The sequence below is a fragment of the Neomonachus schauinslandi genome, chromosome 14 (genome assembly GCF_002201575.2).
Source record: "Neomonachus schauinslandi chromosome 14, ASM220157v2, whole genome shotgun sequence".
Taxonomy (NCBI): Eukaryota; Metazoa; Chordata; class Mammalia; order Carnivora; family Phocidae; genus Neomonachus; species Neomonachus schauinslandi.
The window spans coordinates 50065525-50086288 of NC_058416.1; the positions used below are offsets into that span (position 1 = coordinate 50065525).

General features: G+C 44.2%; 1 protein-coding gene across 1 annotated transcript in view; it reads right to left on the bottom strand.

Moving 5' to 3' along the window:
• The window catches only part of COLEC12 (collectin subfamily member 12), a 188057-nt gene extending 170104 nt beyond the window's left edge, over positions 1–17953 (bottom strand). Inside the window, exons 1-2 of the mRNA XM_044920915.1 lie at positions 17753–17953; positions 94–144 (exon numbers count right to left, since the gene is read on the bottom strand). Of these exons, the coding sequence (XP_044776850.1) occupies positions 94–144; positions 17753–17759 (58 nt within the window). The 5' untranslated portion in view covers positions 17760–17953. The remainder of the gene's footprint in view (positions 1–93; positions 145–17752) is intronic.
• Positions 17954–20764: the final 2811 nt, after the last annotated feature.

Genomic DNA, 20764 nt, shown 5'->3' on the forward strand with positions numbered 1-20764 from the left:
ACACATATCTGTGTGTGCCAAAGGTCCAGCAATGGCCTGTTACCGCATCTCAGATCAAGCATGGAGAAGGAAAAGAGCTTCGCCAGAACTCACCAAACCTCTTGTAACCGAAGGACTGCACCTCCTCCTCCTCTGCAAAGTCGTCTGCAGGAGAAGAAAAGACACAGTGTTAACCCTGGGGAGGCCCAGAAGGACGGGGTCAGCGAGGGATTCAACGGCTGTGATCTCCACCTGCTCCCCCCTCTCCTCTGCCCACACTGTCCTTCTGCTCCTGGAACACACCACGCTCTCTGAGAAAGACCACAGGGTCCCTGTGCTGGCTGTTCCCTCTGGCTGGAATGCTCTTCCCCCCGTTTTGAGGAGACTCCTTCTAATTCAGGTCTCAGCTGAAGTATGACATCTCTGAGATGCCTTTCTGGACCATAGCCTGGCCATCCCTGTCACACCAACTACCCTATTTTAATATTACTCTCTGACACCATCCTTATTTGTGTGTGTGTGTGTGTGTGTGTGTGTGATGTGATCATGCATTCTGTGAGCACACACTTTTTCTGTTTTGTTTCATGAATGAATCCCCCATGCCTAGAATGGTGCCTGCCACAAAGCAGGGGCAAAATAGATTTTGTTGAATGATGACTGGATAACCCGCTGTCCAGAGGGTTACATTATCTTCACATAACTGAGCCTACAGCCCTCCCTCTCAGATGCCAGGCTCTGGGGTCATGTCTTCCACTAAATGTGGCATCTCAGGAGCCCAGCATGACTTCTGCAGTGACAACCAAATCCTTCCCCACTCCCTTTCCATTGGATAACTGGGACCAACAGATGGTTTCCCAGTAAATACATTTCAAAAGACAGCCTTGTTCTGGGAATTCCTAAATGTAGGCCCCTCTGGAAACAAAAGAAATAGGTCAGCAAAGCTTTCTACCAAAAGGTCTGAATCCACCCCACCCTTCCAAGACAAATGCGATGTGATTCTTTATCACACTGATAAAGAACCTATTTTACAGTTCTGCCAAGTGTGGGTCTGGTGATTTCTTGGGCAACTTCTGATGACAAGTAAAGGTGTCAAGACTACGCCTTTCCAGAGACCCCGAATCAATTATTCTTGAGCCGGTCACCATTACCGCACCAGCACTCAGCTCTCTCCCGGCAATGCGGTTCAGTTCAAAAGCACTTATTTGGACCAGAGACTGCCAGGCAGTGGGGCTTCAGAAATGAGTGAGACATGGTCCCTTCCCTCAAGAAGCTGACAGGCTTTGCTGGGGGGGGGGCGGGGATAAAGCCTCTGTGATCATCTTTTTCAGACCCCAAATGGGATGCAGGACGTGGGTCTATCTGAACCTTGAAATGTCATGGGAAAACCCAAGAGTATGACATCTATAATACAATGCGGTGGACCTTGGAGCACTAGTGTATTAGGAAGTGCTATGAAAACACTAGTGAGAGAGCAATTACTTCCATCAGAGAAAGGAGAAGTGTGCTATCTCTGTATTTTATCATTGTTTCCTTACGCAGAGAACAGGGAAGAGATCTTGCTAGGAATCTGGAAGGCCTGGTCTTCATAATTAAAGCAGTCTCCTTATGTCAAAGATTAACGCCTTAGTTCTTTCTACATGTTAGAACATGCTTACAACCCAGAGAACAGCACCCTTCTCAGTCATTCGGTGACTGGTTTTTTCCACAAATACATATTAAGCTCCTCTGGGGCCAGCTTTACTAAGTAATCCTATCATATTAACGGCTGAGTAGCTTGGTCTAGTCTTAATTAATGAGAAACCCTGATCTGCTGCTTCTGCTTAGAAATCCATGCATTTATTTATTCATCCATTCAATAAATACATGCTTATAGCCTAGTGGCGTTGATGAGACATGAACACAGGTAATGGTGCCACCCAGACGTCAGCCTCCCCTGCCAGCCCCAGCCCCTCCTCCGCCATGTCACATCGGCAGAAGGATCTACTCACACACAGACATTGTGAACCAAGGAGGCATCACTGAGGATCTCACAGTGGAAACAAAAGAGTGATTTATGCTGTACCCCTGATAGCAAGCCGCTTAAAATTTCCCATTAGACATTTCTGTTCTCCCCCCAAAGCTTCTTTTCAGCAGACCTACCATTAGTTTGTTTGTTTGTTTTCTTTTTCCTCTCTGATCTTTTTCCCATGCAGCATTTAGTCTGACTGACTCCTGTCTCCTTCCTGAAATTTCCCTGGGAACTTCAAATGCCTCATATTTTTGTTATTAAAGCAATTCAGCTCTGTCTCCAACTTAACATACTCAAACCCATTCAGGGGTTCAAGAAAACAAAGGCCTTCCAGGTGACCCCTAAGAAGACTCAAGGATCTCCTGGTTCTTGTTTTAAGCCTCATCCCAAAAGGATCAGCAGTTCTTATAGTGGCTACTAAAAGAATACAAAGTTTTGTCTCATCCAACTCTCGGGGGTACAAGTCACGTACCACAGATCACATCTCACTCAGATGATCAGGGAAGGTCTCACAGAGAAGCATGTAACATGAATCTTCTTAATGTTTTTCCTTTGGAGTGAAAAAGAGAATTTGGGAAACACGGCATACTATATCCCTCTCTTGGCAATTCATAGTGGCTTTTGAACTATTAGAGATCTGAGAAGTGCTAATAGAAAGAGAAAAAAACTTGCTTAACTTTGTCTTACTCCATGTTTTCAACAGTTGACCTTAGAATCCTCTTCTCCTATCCTTAAAGGCTGGGTGACGTTGGTTAGGTAATACTTACCTACAGTTCATTTGGCCCCCAGAGCCCACTGCCACATTTTCCCTGCTGTGCAGGGAACAGACAGACCATTCACGGTGGTGATGGAGCCAGAGAAAGAGAAAGAATCCAGAGTTGATGGCTCTGTGTCTGTATGGGCAACCCACATCAGGCTACACAAGCCCCACGAGAGAAGATGAGAGGTCAAGTGCTCCTATCGCTTGAACATTTTAGTGGGCAAAAGACTACAATGGGGCCCACAGTGGCAGACAGATGGGCTTGAGGACGACAAATAAGCCTGACATGATGGGCAGTGTTGTGGTCTGTTCTCAAAACCTTTTCCTCACACCCTGTAGACCCAAACTAAGTGCATCCCAGATGCTTTATAGTACTGAGGGCCTGTGGATGTGATAATCTCAGTGAGTTCAAGTGAAGATGCTCCAATCAATCTGAGGGCCGTGTGTGATGCCCTACAGTTAGAATTTACCTCTCCTTCCCCTACACTCCCTTTGGGTCCATGTGACAGCACTTTCCTCCACCTGCCCCATATTCCAGTTCCTGGTTTTCATGCTACCAGAGAGAACGCCATTTGAAAGCAGGAAACTTGCCATGTTGTACCCTCAGCCTCTAGTACACAGATACTCAATAGTTGTTGAAAATTAAGTAGATTTGAGTTATACATGTGTCTTTCTCTACTACCAGCTGAAGAATTCCTGAAAGAAAGAGATTAAATCTTTTTCTTTTTGAATATCCACCATGTTTGGGGAAAATAAGAGAATATTTAGTTAATACCTCCTATAAGTCAGGTACTTCTCCTTATGCTTCTGTTTGCAGATGAGAAAACTAAGGCTCAGGGGAGGTACATAACCTGACCCCAGGTCTCACAGCTTATGAGTAGACAGACCAAGACTAAGACCCAGATCTGGGGGGCCCTTGAGTTCCACACCATGATGGTCACTGACCCCACAAACCCAAGAAACCAAACTCTGTGCTAGCAGCAGAAAAGCTAAGATGCAATGCTTTCCACCCCAGAACCCTGAAAAGTCTAAGGAATTTGGGGCACAGGTCACTCTTGAAGGAGAACCAAGGTTAGGCTAAAATAGAAGGATGGGATGAACATATATTAAAGAAGCAGTTGACTGTAACCAAAAAGATAGATAATAGATGTTGGCAAGGATGTGCAGAAATCAGAACCCTCATATGCGACTGGTGGCAATGCAAAATGGTGTAGCCACTTTGGAAAATGGTCTGACAGTTCTTCAAAAGGGTTAAGCATAGAGATACCATATGATGCTGCCCTTCCACCCTAGGCATACACCCAAGAGAAATGACAATACATGTCCACACAAAAACTTGCACACCAATGTTTGTAGCAGTATTAGTCATAACAGAGAAAAGTGGAAACAACTTGAATGTCCACAAAACAATGAATGGATAAATTAGCATAGAGCCATACAATGGAGTATGACCCAGCTATAAAAAGAAATGAAGCACTGAGGCACACCACAACATGGATGACCTTGAAAACATCATGCTAAGTGAAAGAAGGCAGTCATGACAGACTCCATTTATATGAAATGAAATGTCTACATGAGACAAATTCACGGAGTTGGAAAGCAGGTCAAAGTTTGCCTAGGGCTGGAGGTTTTAGGGTGAAAATAGGGAGTGACTGCTAATGGGTATGGGATTTCTTTCTGGGGTGACAAAAATGTTCTAAAATTGATTGTGATGATGGTTTAAACAAACAAAACAAAAAACCCCACTGACTTACACACTTTAAATAGTTTATGTGGTCTGTGGGAAAAAAACAAAGCAGCTGGACCTCCCAAGTCCCCCCACCAAGCTAGGTAACTGGCCCCCCCCGCCCCCGACTACAGCAGAAGGTGTAAGGTTCATTATTCAGAGAAGTTAAAAACAAAAGATCTCTTGTCTAGAGGACACCAGGAACAGCTGAGATGAGGGCACTGCAGTGGAGTCAGGGAAAAGGTGAAAGTTTACACATGGAATGTCCAGACGCACGGTCCTCCTCTCCCACTTAATCAGCCAGCCTGGACCCTTCAGGCCAAAGACTGGAAGGTTCTTCCTGGGAAATCTGACCAGTTAAGAGAAAAACAAACGAATGATTCTGATTCTGGGAGGTCCCCAGCAGAATAGCCTAGCCAGTTCAGCTTAGAGTGACAGTCACAGTTCACAAATCCCACCAAAACAAAGATGTTCTAATTAACCTTTATAATATCCTATTCCTACAGATGAGAAGACACCCGACATCTGACACAGCCTCTAACATGAAAAGACAAAGATGAAAATAAAGAAACCAGATAAAGAAATTTGGAGGAAATACATATTACATGACATGATAAAAATTAAAAAAAAAAATTCTAGCATTAATATCCTTAGAGAGATAAGAGATAAGAATATAGCCATAAAATTAGAATAGGATGCTATAATAAAAGAACCATAGAGAAAAAGAAAAAGCTCTTGGAAATTAAAAGTATGATCACAAAAATAAAAACTTAGTAGAAGAGTTGGGAAATAGAGTTGACATATTCCAAGAGTAGGGAGAAAAAAGCAAGTAAATAGAAAAGTAACAAAGGCAAAAAAAAGTTGTTAGAGAATCAATTCAGTGGGTCCAATATTCAAATAATGGGTGTTTTGGGTAAAAGAACAGAGGTAGAGAACCATGAGAGGATGAAATGAACAGAACTTTACAGTACTGAAGGATAGGAGTCTCCAGAGAGAAAGGGCCCATTACTTCCCAGCACAAAGGAAAGAGATCTGTTCCAAGGCACATCACTATAAAATTTCAGAACACTGAGGACGAAAAGAAAATCCTAAAAGCTTCCAGACAGGAGAAAAGAAAAAAAGAAAAAGGTTACTTAAAGGGAAAGAAAAAAAAAAAAGAATGACCTCACTTCTCAACAGCAAAACTAAAAGAAAATAGATCAATGCCCTCAAAATTCTAAGGCTAAACTATTTCCTATGCAGAAATCTCTCAAATGAATAAATAGGTAACATAAAGATCTCTACAGATCTACAGATCCCCCAAAAATGTACCTCTCATGCACACTTTCTTCAAGACATTATTAGAGAATGCATTCCACTAAAATAAGGAGCAAACCCAGAAAGATGTGTGTGTGTATCCATGTGCATGCACACTATGCACTCTAATCTAACCCTAACCCTGAGTAGGTCAGAAGACTCTGGGGAAGATTTCTTCAAAAAGATCAAATGAAAGAATGTCTACTATAGGTGAGCACATGCGTAGAGATCCAGGAAAGTGGAAGAGACTCTGGGGATGAATGATGATGTGTACATACATAGGAAGCTAAGCACACAAAATAACAAGAGGATTATTAACTCCAGAGGAAGAGAAGTTATGCAAGAAAGAAACAGCAGTCAGCTGTGAATAGCATTTATACCATTATAGTAATATGAACACTGAATATTGCTTAAATCAAGATTGTGATGTGACTATATTGGGATGACGGAGGGCAACAGAAGGTGTCTATGAGGGTGCTGGGTGGAGAAGAGGGTAAAAGAACTAAATCCTTATCTGCTATAAAGGGAAGTCAGTATATAATGCCTAAACTCAAAATAATGGTAGTAATAAGGAGGAGGAAGAAGAGGAGGAGGAGGGAGTACCATAAGCACGTCACTTAAAGAAAAGGGGTTGTGGCAGATGGGTCTGCATAGAGGACTACCAATAATTCTTTCCATCCCTTCACGTGCAAGTCCATCTCCACTCTCCTGAACCTGTGACGGCCCTATGACTTGCTTTGGCTGATGCAATTTGCCAGAAGCGGCAGTGGGTGACCTCAGGAACCAGGCCTTAGATACCTTTCAGTTTCTGTTTTCACCCTCCTGTCAGCCAGCTACCATGTGCAACATCCGACTACCGTGCTGGACTGGGCACCCCCTACCCCCCGGAAGAGAAGATCTCTGGAGGATGAGAGACGACGGAGGGAAGGAAGCCATTCCAGCCACCCCGCTGATGCCCAGCCATGAAGGGGAGGCCGTCCAGCCTGGCCAACACCTCAGGAAGCAGAGGCCAGCCCGAATCGCAGAATCTTGAACAAATAAACAACTGCTGTTTTAAGCTGCAGGGTTTGGGGATGGTTTGTTAGGCATCGGTGAATAACTGCAAGAAAAGTAAATGCCAAAAGAAAATGCTACAAATGTTCTGAAGAGGCTGCCTCTGGGGACTGGAAAATGATGAAACGAAGGTGGACCAGGCAGGAAACTGCCTCTTTTCATAATAAATCTCATTCATAATAAATATTATTTGACTCCTTAAACTATGTACATCTCTGACTTCGATTTAAAAAAAACTAAAGCAACAAACAAGGGAATGTGGGTGGAAGATACAAATCAGCTAGACAAAAATGAGAGTGCTCAGGCCCTACAGACGCTGACGACCAGAGAAGGTCCAGAGGTCCAAGGTCCACCCTGCTTCAAAGGGCCAGTGTGAAGAGTTCCACCTGAGGCAACAGAATATGGACTTCCAGCCTTCAATCCTTGGCACAGCGCAGGTTCTGACAAATGCCAGATTGAACAGAACAAGTTCAGACTTTTTTAGGAGCCAGGCTGAAGGACCGTGGACAGAGGCTAGGCTGAATTCAGACTTCTTTTCCAAACTGGGTCCAGTGATGCCATCCACATGTATGTATCCATCAGCTACTCTGTGCCATTTCTACCTCAATGCAGTCCCAGCTCTTCTAGAGCCATCGCTGTTAGAATAAAACAGTATAGTCCCATGTGTTTGGGGGGGGGGGGCGGTAAAATGTTTAACTGCTTCCAAACCAGCTGGCGAAATGCTCTGCTGGAAGCATTCCTGCCGGCTGTTCCCCTGTGAGTTCCCACCACCAATAGCTATTGTAGCAGGACTGGGTGGTGAGGAGAGGAGAAAGTGCCCCTGCGCTCCTGGGGCCAAATACCCCAAGTTTACCGTCACCCTCCACTGGCCAGTGCTGCATGGAGGAGCTTTCATGGAGTTAGCTGTCTGTGGAACTGTGGCCTCCTCAGAGCATCACTTGGGTTGCTAAGTATTTTGGACCTGCCCTGGGACACTGCTGTACTGCTCTGGAGGACTTTTCTCCTAAAGCTAGACTGATGTACTGGTAAAGCTTGGGCTTTGGAATTGTTAAGACCTGAGTTTGGGGGCGCCTGGGTGGCTCAGTTGGTTGGGCGACTGCCTTCGGCTCAGGTCATGATTCTGGAGTCCCGGGATCGAGTCCCGCATCGGGCTCCCTGCTCAGCAGGGAGTCTGCTCCTCCCTCTCATGCTCTCTGTCTCTCATTCTCTCTCTCTCAAATAAATAAATAAAATCTTTAAATAAAAAAAAAAAAAAAAAGACCTGAGTTTGAACACCGGTTCAACTTTGGGGCTCGATCCCACAACCCTGAGACTGTGACCCCAGCCGAAATCAAGAGTCGGATGCCCAACTGACTGAGCCACCCACGTGCCCCAATGATTGAGTTTCAAAAGACACGAAGCTCCAGTGTGAATTGAGCATATGGGGGAGGTTGACAGCAAGGAATTTTTTTTTTTTTTTTTTAAAGATTTTATTTATTTATTTGAGAGAGAGAGAATGAGAGACAGAGAGCATGAGAGAGAGGAGGGTCAGAGGGAGAAGCAGACTCCCTGCCAAGCAGGGAGCCCGATGCGGGACTCGATCCCGGGACCCCAGGATCATGACCTGAGCCAAAGGCAGTCGCTTAACCAACTGAGCCACCCAGGCGCCCGCTACAGCAAGGAATTTTGATTAGCAAGGGTAACATGTGGGGTGGGTTCAATGTGGGCTGTAGCTAACTGGCACTGAAGTATCTATTTGATATTGAAAAAGATGTATCTTAATGAATTTGAGCTTTAAAAATCGAAGACAGACACTCTTTAATCTTGATTTAACCCTAAGAGCAGAACTGGTATATCTGCCCTGGCTTCACAGCTTTATAAATATAAAACCTAATGTGGCCCCTTGTATAGTTTGCTTTGCCCTATTGGCATTTCTGGGCCGCAGTTGTTAAGTATTGTGCAAGTGAATGAGCTCAGTGCAGTGTAGCAAAATACTGAGTTTCAGGATAATTTTGATGGGGTAATTAGATCTGCCTTCCAGGCCTCCCCCCTACCCCACCCCAAATGGATCAAGGAATGTGTACAATTTAAATACTTCTAGATTATTCTAAATATTACAGAAGATTTACTTCGATTACTCAGGTGCTTTTCAAATTTTACCTTTTGCAACAATGGGATCACTTTTTGGTTCAATGTTGTAAGTTGTGCTTTTTTTGTTTTTTTTGTTTTTTAGTCAATATTACAGACACAAACTGACCCCAATTTCTGGTACAACTTACAAATCTGATGCTTGTAAAAACAGCAGATACTTGCTTTTAGGGTAAAGGGAGATGCAATACCTTTTTCCTTCCTTTATAGTCCAACAAAACTGAAGTGGTTTTTTTTTTTTGTAGTGGGGGCCTAAACCAGATTTCCCCCAAGAGTCAACTCTGACAACTTAAAAAGTAAGAAACAAATATGACACTCAAAACCTTGATCCTCACATCTACCACTCATGGGTAACTACAGAGGGGAGGACATGCTTCCCTTTCTTTTATGGGGTACCCCCTCATCCAATAACATTGGTCAGGTTAATAATAAGAAAGTCCAGAGGAAGAGGAATCATTGCCTCAAATTTTATAAGGGCTCTGGAAGGGCCTCAAATACATGGGTCATTTGTCAAGAAAAACTAATACTGTCCATTTCTCTGGAGGCATGCAAAAAATAACTGGTCTTTGCTAAACCTCCCCCCCGACCAAATAAATAATGATACATCTGTTTTGTTTTGAAATCACATAACTTTAGGTTATCCAAACAATTATGCCAAAGTAATATAATTAATTACAAATGAGAGACCAATATTGAGCTTAGGAGAGAAAGTTTGAGAAAACTTCGATTTTCTCTCACCTCCCACACTGAAATGTCATACTTTAAGGTTGTGGGGTGCCCAGATGCATCATTTGCCTCTTCAATTACAATTAGAATAATGCAATCTGAAATATGAACTCTAATTCAAGATAATGAATCAGGTTGCATCGTCCCTCCAAAGGAAAATACCCCTGACTTCAGGCAGGTCGCCCTCTCCTCCCATGTCCTCTGGCAACATTTATCTGAACCTCAAATAGGGCACTTTTCACATATTACCTTAGATTACAGTCGTTTATGCATAAGCCTTACACTGCCCACCAGACTGCAAGCTCCTTGAGGACAGGCTATATATGTACTAAATATTTGAATATGTCTCAATAATATACTAAATGAATATTTGAATATATTTAATATAAAGAATATTTGAATATATTTAAACACTATATTAAATAAAGAATAAGTAAAAGCTAGTTAGGATTTGGTAGCCCAAAGAAATAATAAGATACAAATATGACAGCTTAATGGAAAATCAATACTAGCAGTGAAATAGACATGATCTCATATAGTTTTAAAAAAAATATGTATACATACCTCTGTCCTAACAGTTCCTTAGAGACAAATCTGTTTTACGTTTTGATTCTTTTATGTCATATTTGTACTGGATAAAACTGGACACTGGATTTGAGTTACAAATCTTGAAAATATTATGTCATTATCAGTAGGCACCTGAACAATGGTGCTCCAGGAAAATTAGTGCTCGTAGGCAAATCAAATGTATTTACAAATATTAAATCAATTTTCTACCACTATCATAAATGAGAGAATTGTATGATCTCATTAGAATTACAAACTCACTATAAACACAGTCCCTGCATTTTCAGTAGGGCTGGTTTTTTGTTTTGTTTTGTTTTGTTTTACTACGTTATGATGATGACAAGAACACAAGAGCGAGCAGCTGGAGGTGGACCAACATGAACACTGTTGTTATAGACAGCACAGCTCCCTTCTATCCCTGAGGTCAGTTTTAACACATTCATAATTTGAAAATTACTTTCCTTTCAAAACTGAACTCTATTCTTCATGGTATAAACTGTATCACTTGATCAACTTAAATGGTTCATAATTGGCAATTATATTACTGCCTGGAGGAAGCAGCAGGTTACAATTACACAGTATTACAAAAACTAAAATGTCTTGGGGCACCTGGGTGGCTCAGTCATTAAGCGTCTGCCTTCGGCTCAGGTCATGGTCCCAGCGTCCTGGGATCCAACCCCACGTCGGGCTCCCTGCTCAGCGGGAGGCCTGCTTCTCCCTCTCCCACTCCCCCTGCTTGTTGTTCCCTCTCTCACTCTCTCTCTCTGTCAAATAAATAAATGAAATCTTAAAAGAAAAAAAAAACCTAAAATGTCTTGAGTTTTCGTTACCTGTTAGACACCATTCTAAACAACTGATCTGTGCTAACCTATTGAATCTTCCAAAAAACAAACAAAAATGGCATTGGACAGATGCCATTACTATTGCCCCTTTGACAGATAAGGAAACCAGGCCCCTCAGGGGAGGTTAGGTAATTTGCATATGGCCACCAGGCCCTCTGGTTTCACAGCCCAGACTCCTTGCCACCACACTAAAATTCTCAGGTTCGGGGCGCCTGGGTGGCTCAGTCGTTGAGCGTCTGCCTTCGGCTCAGGTCATGATCCCGGGGTCCTGGGATCGAGCCCCACATCAGGGAGTCTGCTTCTCCCCACATCAGGCTCCCTGCTCACCGGGAAGCCTGCTTCTCCCTCTCCCACTCCCCCTGCTTGTCTTCCCTCTCTCGCTGTGTCTCTGTCAAATAAATAAAAACTAAAAAATCTTTAAAAAATAAAAACTAAAAAAAATAAAGTTCTCAGGTTCAACTCCTGGGATCACTATGTATGGTTACATTTTATGAAATGTTATATTTTAAAGTATGTATTATCAGTTATAAGGGTGGACTATTTTGCCTGTGAATAATAAGTTGTTATATAAATATCAGCTAGTTTCCTAGCATTTCTATGTCATAAGGAAGTGACTAAGGCCCAAAGCAGTGCAACTACTTCCACAAAAGCCAAGTACAAGTTAGGCAGAATGTCAAATGTCCAATTTCTCAAGCTAGTGACTACGACCTTGTGTGACACTGATTTGTAATCCCAAACCATTCAGGAAGCATAAAGGATCCATATTTAATATATCCAAGTCCAATAAATTTACTTAATTTTAAAAATTTCTCCCACGTGGAAAAACACATTCCCTTTATATTCTAAAGAGCACTGACTAAATATGCATGATAAATTCAGGGGTTAGCTCTTTGGCATCTTAACTTGGGACTACTAATTTGTGTTTACATTGGCTTTCGCTGCCATATAATTACAAAGGTCCCGTAAGCAATCAGCAAGACCCTTTCAAGGTACTATATTGGTTTGGGCTCTTCAAATATCATCCACTTAAACAGAAATCAAATCACTGCTTGATTGAAAGTTACCTCCCTCAAGCTTTGTTGGTGTGGTTAGAAACTGTGTTGTCAGCACTAAAGAATGAAATACTTTCTATGAAGAATGTCTATTCTTCCCTATCCCTTGCTCAAAATGTTTATTACTGTCTCTACTACTACTGTTTTAATTTTTTTAATTTTTTTTTTAACTGATCACCTACTGGTGGTTACAGTCTATTCTCGAAAATGGCACTTCTGACAATGTTCCATTGTCTCCTGGCAAACCTGTCAGCAAGACTGTGGTGTAGAGGCTGCTTTCAGAGCTGCCGGCTTCAGTGGGCCATTCACATTCATTCAATCAGTCATAAGCAAAACCTCCTAAAGATAAACTCTACGCACCGCAACAACCCTGGGATCTGCTTTATCTTTGCAAGAGCTTCTGTCTAGAGAGGATCCTCCAGTGGCTGGCTGAAGAGCACATCAAATTGATGCGCTTCAGACCTTCGATGCCAGGTGATTATAGGTCTGAGTCCAGATGACAGGACCTTCTCTATGTTGCTCACTTAGTACCTAGTGGAATGCAGCATACAGTAGGTACGTAACAAAGATGTGCTGATTGAGTGGAATATTAGGGTTTGGCTAGAAAGGAGTCTAAGCTAGAGGTGTAATATGTGGGTTCTTGAGTCAGACTGCCTGAATTTGAATACCAGTTTTGTTACTGACTAGCTGGATGCCCTTACAGGTAATTACATCTCTTTGAGCCTAAGTTTTCCCATCTGCAAAATGGAGAAAATAACACTTGGCTTGGCACGTGTTCAATAAATGTTAGCTATTATTAGAGAGAAAAATAATAAGTGGGCACACTAAGTGGTCATCAGTCACACCTAAGTTGTCTGTGAGCATAAACCATGGTTCAGATCAACCTTGTCCCTGGCATTTATCTTCCAACACAAGACCCTGTTCCCTGCCTCCAGGCCATAGACAGGAACTCTGGAAGCTGAGAGAGAGTGAGCCCGTGCCTTCAGAATGGCAGAAGATGGAGAGAGCAGAACCAGCCTGGTAGAGCTGACCCCATGGTGGGGGTAGACTCTCTTCACAGACGATTACCTCCCAGACCTAGAATGCTGTCCCCCCACCCATCTGCCCGATTCTTCCCATTCTGATTCACCCACTGAAGTTCCAAAGCACCACAGACACACACTGCCAACAGGAAGGCTGTGCTCTGCCACTGCTCTGGGCTTCCTCTCCCAGGACCCCACCCCTCCTTCCCACCATGGGGAGACGTGTGTCAGATTTGCCCCTGAGAGATCACTCACACGCTGTGTTCAACCCAGGTGAAATATGCTTTTCTTCTATCACAAAATTTAAATATCTATTCTTTCCATCTGAAAACTTGTACTTCGAGGGCCATTTAACTTGCTTTGGCAGCTGTATCAACTGCTTTTAAAACACTATTTTAATGAAAATAAGTGTTAATTCAGAAAGTTAGGCACCTGGTTTTGCTATAGCTTGACAGCTACCATCTGCCAGCTTCTTCCAGTCACACCATTATCAGTGCATGAGCTGCATGGTTAAGGCGGTGGGGGGGGGCACAATCTTGGGAAATTGTGGAGGAGACCACAGGAAAGATCTATACTTAGCAATAATTAAACCTTGGATTAAGAATGTTAAGCATCCCCATACTAATGAAAAGTCAAAAGTATAATTAGATTGCAAATTTACCTTCCAAAGGAAGGGCAGCCCCAATTCCAATCAGTGAAGGAAAAAAGGCCTCAGTTTGTTTCCAGTTCCTTTCATAAAACATGTTGCTTTCTTTTTTTTTTTTTTAAGATTTTATTTATTTGCAAGAGAGAGAATGAGAGACAGAGAGCATGAGAGGGAGGAGGGTCAGAGGGAGAAGGAGACTCCCTGCTGAGCAGGGAGCCTGATGTGGGACTCGATCCCGGGACTCCAGGATCATGACCTGAGCCGAAGGCAGTCGCTTAACCAACTGAGCCACCCAGGCGCCCAAACGTGTTGCTTTCAATGCAGTCAGCCCTTACACACTTGTTTACGAATCCCAGTTAAGGACAAGAAATCTTAGGGGCGCCTCCCTCTCCCACTCCCCCTGCTTATGTTCCCTCTCTGTGTCTCTCTCTGTCAAAAAAAAAAAAAAAAAAAGGGCACCTGGGTGGCTCAGTTGGTTAAGCGACTGCCTTCAGCTCAGGTCATGATCCCAGGGTCCTAGGATCGAGTCCCGCATCGGGCTCCCTGCTCTGCGGGGAGCCTGCTTCTCCCTCTCCCACTCCCCCTGCTTGTGTTCCCTCTCTCACTGTGTCTCTCTCTGTCAAATAAATAAATAAAATCTTAAAAAAAAAAATCTAAAAGAAAAGGACAAGAAATCTTAGAGACAGTGGTAAAGCAAGGAGTCCATGAGTCCAGAAAAACAACCAGCAGTAGACTGCTTACCAGAGCATTTTTAAAGTATTATTGCCAACGGTATTTCAGAAATGTTTATATACAAGCACACAAAAATAAGCAACTGAATACTATGTTTTGATGGCACCAACTTCCTCCCTGTGTTAAATGAGAACAGTGGTCTGGACCTCTGTGGTCCTGTGCGCTGGTGGCTGTTTTTGGCCATCTCTTAGGCCACAACTGCTGCTTTAAAACTCACCAATATTCCCAACTTTCAGAACTAGAAATGTGATTTAATAATGACACACCTCACTCTGAAGGAGTCAGATTCCTTCAAAAAGAATGTGAATATCCAAAACCGTGAGACCTATGGTGCAGTACAGCTAATTGAAAATGAAATCGGAAATTAAAACCAACTTCGTGTTTTAATCAGTTTGGAAGACTGCAAGTATTGCAGCAACGAGGCAAGTAATTTTCTGCTGGAAAATATATAATGATGTCATTATTTTGGTACTTGTGATTCCAGAGATGGAGGAAATAAAACAGAGACAAATATTTGCTGAATGCAACGGATAGGTGGCGCTGTGGCTCATGGCAGATACGGAATTACCTCCCAAAGCCAGGTTTATTACACAGGCCATGTTCCAGGTTGAAACATCAGAATTAGAAAGTCAAATAGGAACCTCATAAAGGTGTCTGACTCGTGAAGCAGCTAAATTTTTGCTTTGGCAAAAAAAACTTCTGTAATTTCTAAGATGTCCACTAATTTTCTATTTGTCTAAAAAAAATGTTTTAAGTTAATACTTTAAGCATTTGCAAGGCTTGTCTCTGGCCTCTATCATTTAGGGAAATTAAATTCTAATGAAACGCTGGCTTTCTTAAGCATAATGAGTTCATAACTATGCAACATAATCACAAACCCAAGGAAAACTTTGGGTTGCTTACCTAATGGCAAATTATCAAGATAATTCCACTTGGTAAAGGCAGCTTTCCTCTGGGGCTAGAAATACACTCCGTGCTTGGCTTCAGAAGGCTTGTGTCCAATTTCTTGGATCCACCCCCTTCCTGGCTGCCGCACCAACTGCGGGTTACTTGGCTACTTAATTGTCTGAGATTTACTTTTCTTCTGGTCTACACCAGAAGTTACCATACCTGGTGTCCTAGCTCTTTCCAAGCAACACAGGGAAACTGGCAAAGCTTGTCTTTAGTGCCTACCACACTCCTGGTTGCCAGTTCCTATTTGTTCTAGACTCAGCTTCCACATCTATAATGTAGGGGTTAAAATACCTACCTCATAGTGTCGTTGAAAGGATTAACTGACAGTGCTTTGGAGAGAGTATAGCACAGTGGTTGGCACTTAGTAGATACTATAAAATTATGACTGTCCCCTTCCTTCCCCATTTCACTAAACGGACAAATGAATGTAAATTATACGGCAATAGTTGGTAAGCAAACTTCTTACAGAATATTTCCTTTTAAAAGAGGACTTCAAAGTGAGTAGTCTACCCTGGGATTCACCAGTCCCTTATCACCCCTCCCCCACTGGGACAGAAGGTATGTGGGGCCTTTAGGCAGTGCCTGAATTGCAGAGGGTAAGTAATGAGCCTTCTCCAGGGGGTCTGCAAGCTGGTCCAGAATGCAGAGTAAATCTCACAAAGACATGTTTAGGACTTTCCGGCGTGTCTTCCGTAGCAGATTTGAATAACACTGAAAAATACCCAAACCGCAATAATGGTCATTTACCCAGTCAAAAAGCATAACAAGATTTTCAGGGCTCAGGAACCCACACAGGAGCTGATGGAGTGAGCAGTCAGCTTATCTTTTCCAACAATTCAAAAACTACTGACCTCAGGACCAGCCGTGAGAAGATTAACTTCTGGCTAAAATGATGGTAACTGAGCCCCAAAGTAACGCATAGCCTGTGAACTCTTTCCTTGCCAAGAGGATCCTTTAATCAGTGCTGGCCGAAGAAAGTGAGTGTTTCCCAAAATGTAAATGAGAGAAGAGAAACTGAGTGGAAAAAGAAGGAACACACACCACTGCGTTTCATAACTCCCTGGCCAGAAAAGTGTATCCTATCTTTTGTTTCTCTTGTGGGTAGGCTCATTTTCAGTCCCTGCCCCTCCTAGGGTCTCCTGATGCAAGAAACCGACACCTTGGAAGGGTAGCTAATTGGTAGGACATTATCGCTCGGGAGAGTTTAGCGAGGACTTCCTTTCAGGGAAACCTAGAGGCGAAAGTTACTTTCCAAGCGTGTGGGGCTCCCCGGGCACCTCCCTCGGACAGCAGGGCACGGTCTCTGGCGGCTGGAAATGCGGTCACCGTGGTCGGACGACATTTCGCACCCGGCCCCCTCACTCAGGCCCGAGTCTTGTGTAAAGACCAAACCAGCCCATCCCCAAACGATTCCCTTCGATGCCTCTGTTGTAATTATTTATCTCACATGTAAATCAGAATTCTGCTGGCCAATCTCTATGTTTCTCATAAAGCGAAGGCTGCCCCGCAAAGCCCTTCTCCTTGTGATTCCGTTTAAAGGAATCCGACACTTCCCTAAACCGGCCTGCAGAGGACACCGCCCCGGAGACGACCAACGGGACGATTTGTGTCACCTCTGAACACACGTGGGCACACCAACTCCACAGGCGGGCACGTGGAAGGGACGCGGAACGGAGAGCAGTTGTGTTCCAATCGGTGGGTCTGATGGAGAAAGATGCCAAACGCACTTTCCGAGCCAGCTGAACTCCGCGGGCACCTAATCATTGCCAGATGTGGGGAGGACGCACCAAGTACATCCCCGAGTCCCAGAGGAAACACCCGGCCGGCAGCACATCGACTTCTCGGATGGGGAAACGGCACCAGCCGGGAGGAGAGGACCCGGAACGGAGTGTGGAGCGCCGCAGAGCGGAAAATCGACTGGGGGGAATGAGGATGTCTCTACTCTCCTCGGCATGTTTTTTCAATTAAAAAGTTGAGAACTAGAATCCGTAAACAACGACTTAGGGCTCCAAACTATTCTGCAGCGACACGATGGGGAGGGGATTACTTGCACGCTCCAAAACCCCGAACATCTAGGTCTCCTGCCGTGCCCAACTCCGGGACCGAGGAGCGCCCCACGCGTGCACGCACGAGCCCCGCGCCGCGTCTGCCCTGGCCCTCCGCGCGGAGAAAGTTCGCGCTGGCTTGCACTTCCGCCCCCTCCCGCGCGCCCCAAACCCGCCCTGCCGGCCCGGAGCCCCGCGCAGCCCGCCGCCGCCCTACCTTTCATGGTGACCGAGGAGACGCACCGCCAGTCAGGGAGCTCCGCGCCGCCGAGGAAGTTCGCGCTGAACAGCCGGTCACTGCGCGCCCATGGCAGCCGCGCCGCGCGTCGGCCGTCTGCGCTCCAGCCCTCCCTCTTCGTCTCCGCCGCCGGCCCGCGCTCCCCACTCGGCGCTCTGTGCCGCGGGGCTGCCGCGCGCGCTGCTCACCCCGGGCGGGAGGCGCCGCTCCCGCCAGCGCCCCTCCCCCTGGCCCGCCGGGGCGCCCGGGCCGCCGCGCCCACGCCCCCTCGCGCCCTCCCGCGCCCGCCCCGCCCTCGGGCCCGCGCTCGCCCCTGCCCAGTCGCTCTCTCGCCCAGCCTCTCCTCCACGCGGTGCCTCGCCCGGGGGCTCCCTTTGCCTCGTCGGACCCGCGGCGGAACGAAGTCGGAAGAAAGCGCCTCCCGGGCGGTCAAATGTTCACCCTTGGTGTGCGCGAAAGGTGCTATTGCTGGGCTTGTTTCTAGACCCCAAACTAGAGCGTGGGGTGAGAGAGTTGGGGAGCAACAGTGTCACGGGGGTGGCGGAGTAGGCTTGTCCCTTCCCCAAACGTCTCTGGGGGCATGGAGGATTAGAAGATTAAACCAAACAGAGAAATGTCCTCGGGATTCAAAGTTTCCAGGTGCGCCCGGAGAAAAACGGGGCACGGGCGAGCGCGCTCACTGTCACCCGGGTAGAGCTGTTGCTAAATCCGAAATTACCACGAGATGCTCTCCCTACAGAACTCAGAGCAGGATTACAACTCTTGGACCTCCAAAAAAGACAGAGATCAAAAACTCCACTACAATCCCCTTGGTTGGAAGAAGTCACCCTTCTACCCACCATCCCTAAAATTGATCTGAAATTGATCATGTTGAAGGAGGCTGGACTATTGAGTGGTTTCTTAGGAAGTTCCTTTCATTGTGGCCCATCATGTTGTCCCAGTGTGGGGTTTTGTTTTGTTTTTTTCCCCCTTTTAGAAACTCCTAATCAGACCCATTTGTTGCTTTATTGCTTTAAAACATAAACTAAGTAGTGAGTGGAGCTGTTGAGAGGGAGGTGCAGAGCGACTTCTTCCACAACGATGAAATGAAAAATTACCATGTGCTTACTAGCACCAAAAGCAATACAATTCTGCCTGGGCGGTGGTTGCAGCTTTTCAGATTTCCTGTCTTGAGGATTTGGTAGCATGGTGTAAACAACCCACTGATTCATTAGAAACGGAATTCTGCTCTAGAAAAAGGTAATGCCCAGAAAGGAATACATTCTAAAATATTTTAGACTCTCCATTCCAGAAACTTTCTTCTTTTGAACATCAGGGAGAAACTTGTACGTGACTAGCAAAGAAAATACAAAAAACAGCACTTTTTATTTCACTTTAGGGGTTGCTTAAACTACAGGGTCCTTGGGGACTTGTTCCAGCTTTCACTAAGGTAACTGCCTTGTCTTGCAGGGCAGGTGAGGGTTGCTAAAGGGAGCCCAGATTATGGATTCTCAGCCCAGAATTTACTGACCGATGCTGGGGTAGAGTAAATCCATCAGTTTCTTTGCGTAGTAATTTCTCCAACTGAAGAATGGAGAGGATTTTGGCTCCAATATTTGCGTTAAAAAATCATTTTAAAAACATAAATTATAGCTATGACACCAAAAACACAGTAAAAGAAAATACAGATAAATTGGATTTCATTAAAATTTAAAACTTGTGCATCAAAGGACATTATCAACAGTGTGAAAAGATGACCCACAGAATGAGAGAAAATATTTGTAAATCATATATCTTGTAAGGGATTAATATCCAGAATATATAAAGAATGCCTACAACTCAACAACAAAAAACAACCCAGTTCAAAAATGGGCAAAGGAGTCAAATAGACATTCTCTGAAGATTTACAAATGGCCAATAAGCATATGGAAAGATGTTCAACATCTTTAATCACTAGGGAAATGCAAATCAAAACTACAATGAGATTCCACTTCATACCCATTAGGAAGACTATTATAAAAAATAAAAATGTTTTTTAAAAAACAGAAAACAACAAGTGTCGGCAAGGATGTGAAGAAATCAGAACCTTGTGCGTTGATGGTAGGAATGTAAAATGATGCAACCACTATGGAAAACAACATGGTGCTTTCTCAAAAAAATGAAACATAGAATTATCATATGATCTAACAATACTACTTCTGGATATATGCCCAAAAGAACCAGAAGCAGGGACAAATAGATATTTGTACACCCATGTTCACAGCAGCATTATTCACGTTGGCCAAAAGGTAGAAGCCATCCCCCTTAATGGATGAATGGATAAACAAAATGTGGTATATACTAACAATGGAGCATTATTCAGCCCTAAAAAAGGAAGGAAATTCTGCCACATGCTACAGCATGAATGAACCTGAGGGCATTATGCTAAGTGAAAAAAGCCACCACAAAAAGACAAATACTGTATGATTCCACTTTTATGAGTTGCCTAGAGTAGTCAAATACATAAAGACAGGAAATAGAATGGTGGTTGGCAGGGGTTGGGAGGAAGAGAGAATGGGGAGTTAGTATTTAATTGTTACAGAGTTTTAGGTTTGGAAGGTGAAGAGTTCTAGAGATGGGTGGTGGTAACTGTTGGATGATAATGTGAATGCACTTAATGCCACTGAACTGCACACCTAAAAATGGTTAGGATGGTAAGTTTTATGTGTATTTTACCACACATTTTCTATTTTTCTATTTTGTTAGAAAAATTTCTAACAAAAAATTATGAGGTCAAAAAGAAAATCCCACAAAACCCAAAACCTATGATGTTTGTTATAATGAACCAGATTTGCAGACCTGTGATGAAAAAGCAGGCTTGGCAATTCTTTAGAGGACAGTTTTAAGGAGGGCTCCTGGATGATCGCCTCCTTCAGCACAGAGTGGATGGAGCCCCTTGGGTACAACACATAGGTCCCCTGCCTGCCACCTCCTCTGAATGCCACTCTGGAGGGTTCACAAGATGAAGGTTGT